The following is an 11,825-nucleotide window of genomic DNA, read 5'->3' as shown; positions in this document are numbered from 1 at the left end:
ATCTCAGTTCAAGGACAGCCAGGACTACAGAGAAACCACCTCGAAGAACCAGAATTTCCAGTCATACTGGATGAAATATCCAGCTGCTAAGAAAATGTCTGCTTATTTATGCCTACTTAGCCAGCTTCCTTGACAAGAAGCAGAAATCTACAGAGTTTCCTGGAATCTTTGTTGCATGGTTTTTATCCTCTAACAAATACACAGCAGAATCAAGCTATTTAACTTGATTCTGCTCAACCCTTACTAACAACACAAAATGTGTAGAGGGAAAGACTGACTAACCCTAACACCAGCCTTAGTGATAATGGAAATCAGTGTAGAGGTGGTGAGCCCAGAGTGCAGGAAATAGACAAAAATCATCACATCCGATTGGTAACGTCTTTATTGTTTATACTTCGAAATACATTCAACATGTTTTCCTTTTACTTAAAATATAAACCCTGATATAGCTCCTTAAAAGGCAGCATGCTTCATAGCTAAATGAAATTTTGCTCCCAGCCCCAGAATACATTCCAATGAAGTATTACATAAGTCTTAGTGGGTTAGGTACCCAATTTCTCATCTCATTTTGTAATTTGTATGTGGATAGCTTCCCTATGTTGTAGCCTTAAAACTTCGCTTCTGAAGTAGTAAAAACTGATGTAGTTATTAGATTAGCCAAGAGAACAATACCTAAACCATCAGAGAAACAAAGCCACCCTACTGTCCCCATGGCACCACTGAGGTCTACTTGGCTGACTGGGAATACTTAGAACAGATGTTCTCCCTGCTCCCTGGAGAAGTGCTGAGCACAGCATTCCTGTGGTTTTAATCTATCCATTTACACTGGACTTTATCTTACAAGTACATTCCCGGTCTAGTGTGGATATTCAGTATTATACAGAATGCTTCAGATCCTAGAGAACCAAAGATAACTAATCTCACAGTAGAAGTGAATCACAGCAAAATAGACAAAACAAATTCAAACCACAAAGCCCAAATGTACATCCTAGAGCTTCAGAACTGACTTCAAGATGCCAATTTGAGAGAAGTTGGTTTTCTGCTCTGTGAGCTCTGCATGAGCAGATTTCTGGAGGTTGGAGGCATTTGTCTGACTTGAGTCCAGAAGATAAGCTGCAACTATTGTGCCCCACCCCTATGCTGTCCCTCCAAAGGAAAGGCCGGAACTACTCATTCACATCTACATTCCCAACCAGGAGCAGGCAAATGTTACAATGCTTTTGCTAAGTGAATGTGTCTTCCTTTTCTGGGGCTACAAAGTCAAAGCTCTATACGAAAACAACTGCACATACAGAAACAGGTAGGCTGGGAATGACTCCAACCTGAACAGAAAAAGAGAAGGATACGTCACCCAGGAGTGACTGCTACTCAACTCCTGCCAGGAGATGCCATTCAATGATGGATCGGTGCTACATCTTATTCAAATGTTACAGATATTTTTTGTGTGACTATGCCGAGTTTCTCAATACTGCTGTTTAACCACTTTGAACCATTTTCCTGGCCTATGAAAACAGGCCCACATAGGCCAGATGTAGTTACCAGGGTTCAACCTCCACCATGACCTGTTGTTTCCAATCTTTTAGGAAAAGTCCAGGCATATGGAACAATTCTTGCTTCTTCCAACTGGCTAAGAGAGCAAATTTCAAACAATGGGAACTCATCAAAATCTCCAAAGAAAATGTGATACCAGGAAATGAGGAGTCAAAGTAAATTGGGAAAACGGAAACCTCAGTGCACACTAGGCCCCGTGGATAATGTGTAAGACACCTGCTACTATAACTAGGAGCAGCACTGGCTTCGGGATATAATGCTGACTGGTGAATGGTTATTTCCGTCCCATCAAGTTTGCTTTTTAAAATGAGAACTGTTTTAGCCATCAACAAAGATGCACTCAGGCCAAAGAACTGTAACAACTGCTGTTAGAGAGTTTAAATTTTTACAGTACTAGGTAGGAAGGACCTTTAGCAATTGTGGTCTAAACTTTACATTTGTTAACAAAATGCATTTATCTGGAAGGATCCAGTTACCAGTTGTCAAAAGATCTTATATGTTGAAAATGTAATTTTTATTTTACAAAGAAAACAATAAAATAGACTGCATTCTAAAAGCAAACAAAACAAACCTTCAGAAGTTACAAAGAAATATGCAGATGGGCTACAATATCCACAGCCTTATACTGCAGGAGAGGAAGATTCCTGACCCTAAGGATAGCATTTACAGACTTAAAAATAACAAGTCAGAAATTCCATGTGGAAAAAGGTGGAAGGGACTGTTTTACACGGGAAGAAAACAATTACTAACAGCAAGTTAAAGGATACGATGGGCACGATGGCCTTTGATCCTAGCAGAGGCAGCTGGATCTGAGTTGGAGGTCAGCCTGTCTGTAATAGTGAGGTCCAGGATAGCCAGGGTCACATAGCAAGACTTCCCCTCTTAAAAAAAGAAAATGAAAAAAGTTCTCATAGCAAATGCACAGGAATCAAAGGGCCAATGATACCAGTTTCCTGGGATCATTAGGTTTGCAAGAGGACTCAAAACTGCCTCAGCAAAAATCAACTAACTAAGGTTTCCTAACAGCACAAACCAATGGTCACAGGAGATAGCCTACATCTGAAGCTCAAATGTAGACATGTGGAAAGCCCTATGTGACATTCAACTGTCCCCTTCATTGTGACTGCTGGTCAACTTTCAAACATGGCAAGACACCAAGGATCACCTAATTGAATCAGGTAATATTTATTTCAAATATCTAGGAGGTTTAAGGAAAAAAAAGTCAGATTCTGATGCTTCATGCATGCTCAGAGCCAGTTTATAAATACTCTCAGCAGGACCTAACACAGACCTGCAGCAATCAGACAAACTGGTAAATGCTCTTGCCAATTTGTCAGATGGAGAGGACTAAAACAGAAATATTCCATCTACTTTAATTTTAAATATGATTGTCACATCGGGAAAGCGAAATAAACACAGTAAAATAAACTGTACAAAGGCAAAGTAGAATAACAAAAAATATTTTACTAAAACATAAGATTTACAGAAGTTTCCAGACAAGCCATACAAAATGGTCACAAGCTTTTTCTTCGTCTTTTGGGGGTGGGGGTGGGGGTGGGGGACAGAGAATCTACACCTGACGGCAAAGTCACAATGTTATTAGTGAGGGCTGTGATGTTTATTTAATGTTCCCATTTTGGATCAGTCAAGCTTGTCCATCTACAGCGTCTAAAGTTAGACTTGGCTAGAGAGCATATTCTAAAACACCGGTTAGCTGCACTTAACCACTGCAATTAGATCCCTTAAGAGAGGGGAGGGGAAAGGAGGCCATAAAATTAAAATAAAACTACTTTCCCCCTAAAAAATAAAATAGAAACACCCATGCCCCTGGCAGCTAACCCTGACAACTACCTTCATTCACAGTGCCTTGTACTTAGACCATGATGGGGAAAGGAGTCAAAGCAGAGAGTCCTGCTTCTCAGCATCTCTCAGCAACCTGGGTGATGCTTCTAGCCTCTGCTCATGCTTTACAACAGTGAATCAGGACAAGACAGATTTGCTAATGTGCATGTGATCACCAAAGATGAAGATGCCTGGGCTTTTATTCTGTAATGTTTCTAAGACTGTGTCCATTAAATGCAAACAAAAAAAGGAAGAAGTCTTGGCAGAACAGGAGAAGTGGTGTACACTTGATGATCTGACCGACTTAAATATTGTTCATGGCATATAGCCTAGTCCATGCTCTTGCTGTAGACAAAAACAAACATGCAGCTGTTAGTTTCTTTCCAAACACCATAAACAGCAAACAAGTACAATTTGTGGAAATGTCATGCCATCTTACCCTCCTACATTTATACCATCTCCTAGAAACAGGTCAGTTTTATGAATACCTTACTATCAAAACAGTTTAATTAATTAGAAAGGGGTTTTGTTTTTTCTAAAAGTCTCAGTATATAGTCCAGACTAGCTTCAAACTTTTCATAAAATTCAACATAAGGAAAAAGTTCTTTCATTTCTGAATAGATATGTTCCCTCACTAATTTTGTTGTAGCAGAAAGAAGTTTGTTAGTTCCATATTCTTTACAAACAGCTATATTATTCAAGTGGACCATAAAAATAGCTCAGAACAGTTGCCAAGTTTTCTAATATCTTTACATACTGCCAGTATAGTAGTTACTCATTATTATTAGATACATGTGGTTAAACACTGCAAAATCTTTTATAGATTACTTTTAAATAATTTGAGGTTACAGATAAAACATTAAAGAGACCTATCCCGAAAAGCAGAGGCAGATAAAAGAACAGATATGCAGTACCTGTTTCTATGGCTTGGGCTTCGTTGCTCTTCCACTGCTCAGCTACATCATTTGCTAATGGATCATCTGGATTAGGAGCACTTAACAAAGCCTGGATTGATAGCAGAACTGTTCGGATCTGCAGTGCTGGGGACCACTTATCTACGAAGGTAACAGGCCCAGTATATGATAAAAGCATGGACAACAGGCCAAGAACTGTTGTACCCCACCCACCACATTCTAGTGCTGTTAGCATACAGTGAGATTACAATGTTTACATTCTAAATGTGGAATGCTTAGGACAGAAGGGACTTGTTAATAAAAGCACAGTGACAAACAACACTTACCTTTCAAAATATCTAAACATATTCTTCCCAACTTGTCTACATTAGGATGATAAATTTTGGTCATGAAACGTACTTTAGGTGCTGCCATTGGGTATTCTTCTGGAAGGAATAGTTCAAGTTTAAAAGTCCCTCCCTCAAAGGGGGAATCCTGGGGACCAGCAATGACCACATGAAAATAACGGGCGTTGCTCTCATCTGGTTCTGCTTTAATGCCAGGAACTGGTTCTGCCAGCAAACGCTGGGTTTCCTACAACAGAAGAACAAGCATACCTGTAAAACAAATGTCGTTTCACTAGATACCAAAATTAAAATTAGGAAGTTCATCTTTTGAAATTAGATATAACACAATCTCCCAGTGACACATAATTTTCACAAAAAAGGCTTCATGCCAGGCATGATGGTATACACTTTTAATCCCAGCAGAGGCAGGTGGATCTCTGGGAGTTTGAGGCCAGCCTGGTCTACAGAGTAAGTTCCAGGACAGCCAGGCAGCGAAGATTATGTAGGAAAACCGTTTCCAAAAACAGACAAAAACCAGACAGTTCATGTAATGAACTGAATTCACCAACTGAATACAACTGTAGGATATTATCACATTCTAGATTAGATTAATAAAACCAATTTTATGTTCACATAAAAAGAAAAAAAAAATGACATCGGGATTGCTACAATGGGTAGAACAACCTGCTCTAAATTCTATTAAAAAACCAAGTCACAAAAAAAAAAAAAAAAAAAAACCAAGTCACTAGACTGAAGGGCACTGACTGTTCATCCAGAGGTCCTGAGTTCAACTGCTGGCAACCACATGGTAGCTCACAATCATCTGTCATGAAATCTGATACCGTCATTCTGGTGTGTCTGAGGACAGCTACAATGTACTCATATAATAAAATAATAATTCTTAAAAAAATTTTTAAAAATTGGTCATTCATTGTAGTCAAGGACAATAATATCAATAATACCAAAATCTCTGGATGCTCAAGTCTCTTACATAAAACAGTACCGTATTTGTATTTAAACTACAAAAATTTCCCTGTATATTTCAAACAATCTCTAGATGACTTGTAGTGCTTAATACAGTGGGAATGTTATTTAAGTAGCAATACACAAAATAGGCAAGAATGACAAAATCCTTGTTCAATAAAGATCACACTTTGCCACAGGACCTTCCAACTGTAGATATCATAGAGGTACTGGAGAAAAGAACAAGTCTAGGAAACTGGTTGTGGCGACAACAGCACATACACACCCCTGGATCCCAGTGCTCAGGGTATAGGCAAGCACATCTCTGAGTTCAAGGTCAGCCAAAGCTACAAAGCTAAGATCCTGTCTTTGGAGGAGGGAGAGTCAAGAACACCTCTAGGGTAGTTCAATGGGGCAAGAGACATACAAGATGAAGGAAAAGAAGACAGTGTCTGGCACATGCTGTAAGATTCTAGAACTGACAGTCTCTGAAAGACCTTTAATGCTCTCCAATAATTATACCACATTCTGTTTTCCATAACTCTCCTGAAACCCCTAGATGTCTATCTTCATCCCTACTTTTGACTGAGGCTCTGCTTCCTACCTATTTCATGAACAGGCAAACATCCTTTAAGTTCCCACAATGGCACCTGCGCCTGCACCCCTGCCTCTGCCCATGTGCTTCTGGGCTTCTTCCCTCTTACTCTGAACTCTTTCCTCCTTGAGCACAGATCTCTCCCCACCTTCCCGAGAAGGTCCCTCTGACAACTCTCCAGAATCAGTCCTTTCCTTTTTTGACTTTCCTTAAGTCATATACATTTTCTTTTCTTTCTCCTAATACGAGGGACAAGGCCTAGGCTAACAAAGCTGGCTTTCCTGACAGCTCCTCTGCACACGACCATTTCCCTTCCCATCGTCTGCCGTGTCGTGATACCTCAGAAGCAAAAGGACAGCGCTACCTGATCTTGCACCCTCTAAATCTCTTCTGAGCACCCAGCTTTAACATTTTAGTACAATGGAAGAAACAGACTAACACACAGCAGAGTCCAGTTTATCCTAAACTTAACTTTCTGACCCCAACCCCAGCCACCAAATTTTCTCCATGTCAGTTGCCCCATCACTGATCCCTCTTCACTCATAGGTTATGTATCTAGCCTGACTTTTTTCTTACCTGCCTGAAAAACCTCCAAGGCCTACTGAAGGTCAGGGGCAAGAAGGCTATGTGTATGCCCAGCAAGGACAGTATGTGTCTCACCACTCCTACCCCTCCGCTCAAGCCTCCACAAGCTCTAACTGGCAGACTAAATAACCTCCCAACACATTCCCTGGCTTCCAACATCAACCTTGCTGCCTTGCACTTCCTGGAACCAGAGTCTACATTTATTTCAAAGTCAAAGCCTTGCACTGAATTCTGGACTCGTCTACCTCTCCATTCACCTTCATCGATCTCTACACCCTGACTTTTCTTCAAGCCCATTCCATCTGCTTACAGGTCCTCAATCTAATAAGACATTATTTCTACTTGTTCTTTTCCCCCAGGAAAAAACAAAATGGGACCCTAGCCTTTATTTTGTTTTTTCTTTTTTCTTTTTTTTTTTCAGAGCTGGGGACCGAACTCAGGGCCTTGCGCATGCTAGGCAAGCGCTCTACCACTGAGCTAAATCCCCAACCGCCCTAGCCTTTATTTTAAGGGGAAAAATGTTAAAGATTAGCAGAGGGGCAGAGAAATAAAAAAATAACTAGGTGGCAAATTTTCTTCAACTTTGGCCTTTTCTCAATTTTGTTTTATCCCGTTTCCATGAAAAGGTAAGCTGAAAAGGGGGAACAGGGTCCAAGAATCTAAGCAACCACCACTCCCAGATTATACAGAGTAGCAGCTATTGAAAACTCTAACGAGTTACCCAAAGTACCAAGATCAGATCCTAAAATAGCTTAAAAATCACTGCGCTGTGAAATCGCACATTTCACACTCTTGTTGTCTGTTTAACTACTCTTAGTCAGGTGCTCTTCCCAAAGAATGCATTAGTGGGATGTGTAGTGTGTGCCTATTCCTGTATGTAGTTCTGACACTTGGGTGGCTTTACATTCAAGGCTGGCCTGGGCTACATTACTGAGTTCCAGGCCAGCTACACAGCAAGACCCTGTCTCAAAAAACAAAAGGGATGTATAAAGCACCAATGTGACCTTACTGATCATAAAATTTCATTGGAATATACACTGTGGTTAAGTTTTTAGATGTATTAACATCCCTCTCAAGTTGCCACAAATTTGACACAATAAACAGGTAATTTTATCTGATGAAACTCTCCATTTTCCAAACTTAGCATAAATGTGAGAATAGGAAAACCTGACAAGGATTAAGAGCACTGACTGCTCTTCCAGAGGTCCTGAGTTCAAATCCCAGCAACCACATGGTGGTTCACAACCATCTGTAATGGGATCTGATGCCCTCTTCTGGTGTATCTGAAGACAGTGACAGTGTACTTATATAAATATAATAAATATATCTTTAAAAAAGAAAAAGAAAGAAAGATAGATTTGACACCAGTGTCTGAAATCCGTGCCCACAGTAGTAAGAAGGGAAGTAAACACTAGTAGGAAATAATTTCTCTCCCTCCCTACTACCCAACATAAGGCTTAACTATGAGGAACCTTCAGGTCTTAAGAGTGCTTCTGTCCTAAGGACAGTCAAGTGCAGTGTGGTTTTTTTTTGAGTGACAAAGGTAAGTTCCTACTTGCTTCTTTACTTGTGTAACTGTTTCTGAGCAAACCCGCTCTTTGTATTTTGCAGTTGTGGTACTTTCCCACACAATCTGTCTGTCCATAGCTGCAGTTATCCTTGGTCAACCCCAATCAAGAAATATTAGCTGATGAGCCAGTGAGACAGTATGGTAGGTACAACTTGGCACACAACCCTGGCAGCCTGTATTATATCAAAGCCCTCTGTTTTCCCCCACACAGGTGCTATGGTGCGTAACTAAAACAAGTAATAACTTGTAAAAGAGTAAATGGTAACTTTCATAAGTAACTGATTTTTAAGGTTGTTGTTTGTTGGGGTTTATTTTTGTTTTGTTTTAGATAGGGTCAACATGTAACTTCTGGAATTCATTATGTAGACCAGGCTGGCTTCAAATGCAAGAGATTGGCCTGCCTCTGTCACTCCTGGCTTTGATTTAGGTCTTAACTGCACTCTTCATCTCTTCAGCAGGACACCCCCCACCCCCATGACCTTTTTGTCTAGCTATAGCATAAAATCTCACACTGCTGCACACCTGGATGTGTGTTCAGATAATCCTCATTTTGTTTAGTGATAGCAGCAAAGTGATGCCTGCAATTTGTGAATACCAAAGAGAAACAATAAGATGTTCCTCTTGGGCTGGAGTTTCCTTGCTTAGCTTGGACTGTCAGCACCCATCCCAGGTGTCTCACACCATCTCTATCTGTTTCCAGGGGATCCAATTCCCTCTGCTGAACCTTGTGGGTACCTAGTGACACAAATGTACATATATATAGTAAATGATAAATAAATCCTTTAAAAAAGAAACCTGTTTTCCTTTACTGAAAAGGTAAACGCTGGGCTACAGAGTGGAGCTGACAGTGTTTGTCTGACTTGTAGGTTACTGTTGGTCCTCTGCACCACACATCCTACCTGGGCATGGTAGCACAGGCCTATAATCCAGCACTAGCACTGCCCCGAGCCAGAAATGTAGAGGGTGAGGGAAAGCACTGACGGAAAGATCTTGACTTCAGCAATTTTTAGGCTTTCTTTTTTTTTAAACTATGCACTTTTACAACAATTTTACAACTTCAGGTTTGGTTTTTTATTGGTGGTCGGGCTTTGTTTTTGTTTTGTTGTTGTTTTGATAGTCTTTCACTGGCTGCCCTAGAATTCACTTTGTAGACCAGGCTGGCCTTGAACTTACAGGGATCTGCCTGCCTCTGCTTCCTTGGGAATTAAAGCTGGGATTAAAAGCATGCACCACCACTGCCCAGCTAAAACAAAAAGTGTTAACTTATAAAGTTTTTCAAGAAAAAAAAATCTGCCCATCAGACTTCAAATTATGTAAGTGGAGAAGCTGCAACACTTAAGATACATTTGAGCCTGCTGTCACACCTTTAATCCCAGCACTTAAGGGACAAAAAAGGGCAGAAGTCTTGGGCTTGAGAGCAGTCTCCAGAGTGAGCTTCAGGACGACAGTCAGAGTCACACAGAGACCCATCTCAACAGTGTTTTTATTTTGTTTCACTTTGACATGGGGAATCATAGGGACTAGGCTATTCTGGGACTCAAAAGAAGCCCACCTGCTGGGGCTGGAGAAATGGCTCAGTGGTTAAGAGCACTGACTGCTCTTCCAGAGGTCCTGAGTTCAATTCCCAGCAACCACATGGTGGCTCACAACCATCTGTAATGGGATCTGATGCCCTCTTCTGGTGTGTGTGAAGACAGCAACAGTGTATTCAAATATATAAAAATAAATACATCTTAAAAAAAAAAAAAAAAGAAGCCCACCTGCTTTGGCCTCCCAAGTGCAGGAATTAAAATTGTACACCATGACAATTGGCAAAAATAGTACTTTTAAACATACCTCTACCAACTACATCAATTGCCCCCTCACAGTTCTTAGACTAGCATTTTTTTGTGAAAAGGTAAATTAATTTTTAATATTTTACATTTAACCCAATATATTGAAAATGCTATCTCGACATGTCATTAATATATAATGACTAACAGTATATTTTAATCTTTTTTCATACTGAGCCTTCACAAGTCCAGGTTTTAACCCATACTAAGCACATTTATCAATTCAAACTAGCCATACTTCAACTCTTCTATAGCACTAGATGTTAGCACCTACAAAGTAAAAATCAAGGTAAGTTTATTACTGACTGGTCATTAAGAACAAATGAACTTCATATACATGGTAAATTTTTGTAGAGCAATTTTTAAACTATTACTGTTTTCCACTCAAAAATAATCTATAATATAGAAAGATATGGAATCACTAACTGGTATGGGTCATGAAGGCACTCTGCTAGTCCCTTTAGGTCAGTGTTGCGATCTACTGCAGTCAAGACATTGTCTGAAAATGATGACTTTGGTTTAAAAAACAGGAAAGCAAGGCACTATGAAATACTGGTCATCACCAAGAAACCATTTTAATTCTTCCAGTGAATACCACCCTCTAGTGGACATAAGACATCAACAGATGAAACAAAAACAAAATATTCTTTAAAAGTTCTTTGTATCACTCTAATAGATGAAGTTTTTTTGTTTTTCTTCTCTTCAAATTGCTCACTTTTCTAAACTAAGGTTGGCACTAATGTAAATGTCCAAAAAAGAGGCCCATTCTGATCCGGACTTCAAATGCACCTTTTTAAGAGTTTAAGAAAACTAATGTAAGCAATCAAGCAAACTGAGCTAAGCTTCACTTCTCTGTATGCTGCTACCTTGTCTCCTCTAATCCCAGACAAGCCACTGGCCCATAGGGACCCTTTGCCTATGCTTATCCAAAAATCAAAAGAAAATAATGGTTCTCAACACACTCCCCTTCTCCTCTACCCTCTGGGATATTTTGGGGTGGCATATTCAAAGGAGGGGAGAGGGGAGAGGTATTTTCCAGGAAGTGTTACCAAGGACTAAATCTGAGATTTTGAATCTAGTGTAAGGCTTTTTGACAAAAAAGCTTTATTTGGAGGGAGGGTGAAGATGAGGCTCAGTTGATAGAGCGTTCTCTTTGGCATGCAAGGAGCTGTGAGCTCAATCCTAACACCATATACACCAGCAGAAGGCAGACAAGAGAACAGGAATTCAAGGTCATCCTTAGCTACAAGGTGAGCTGAAGGGCCAGTCTGGGTTAGAGACCTTGTCTCTAAAGAAACTTTCCACAGAAATTCAAAGAACATAGAAAAGGTCTTGGTTCATCCCACTGGTAAGCAGTGTCAAGAATGTAATTCTATTCCACTTAAGAGTACTAAGCATTTCTTGGATGACTAAGGATGTTGAACATTTCTTTAAGATGCTTCTTGGCCATTCGATATTCCTCAGTTGAGAATTCTTTCTTTAGCTCTGTACCCAAATTTTAATAGGATTATTTGGTTCTCTGGAGTCTAACTTCTTGAGTTCTTTGTATATACTGGATATCAACCCTCTATCGGATACAGGACTGGTAAAGATATTTTCCCAAACTGGTGGTTGCCATTTTGTCCTAATGACAGTGTCTTTTGCCTT

At 40.1% G+C, this 11,825-nt stretch overlaps 1 protein-coding gene across 1 annotated transcript in view; it reads right to left on the bottom strand.

The window, feature by feature from the left end:
- Positions 1–2,995: 2,995 nt before the first annotated feature.
- Ube2n (ubiquitin conjugating enzyme E2 N) overlaps positions 2,996–11,825 on the bottom strand; it is a 28,983-nt gene continuing 20,153 nt past the window's right edge. The window contains exons 2-4 of the mRNA XM_032911646.1: positions 4,634–4,880; positions 4,308–4,448; positions 2,996–3,738 (exon numbers count right to left, since the gene is read on the bottom strand). Coding sequence (XP_032767537.1) covers positions 3,698–3,738; positions 4,308–4,448; positions 4,634–4,880 — 429 coding nt within the window. The 3' untranslated portion in view covers positions 2,996–3,697. The remainder of the gene's footprint in view (positions 3,739–4,307; positions 4,449–4,633; positions 4,881–11,825) is intronic.

This window comes from Rattus rattus, chromosome 1 (assembly GCF_011064425.1).
Source record: "Rattus rattus isolate New Zealand chromosome 1, Rrattus_CSIRO_v1, whole genome shotgun sequence".
Lineage (NCBI taxonomy): Eukaryota > Metazoa > Chordata > Mammalia > Rodentia > Muridae > Rattus > Rattus rattus.
Note: the sequence above shows the minus strand (reverse complement) of the source record. Positions and strands in the feature narration are given on the sequence as shown.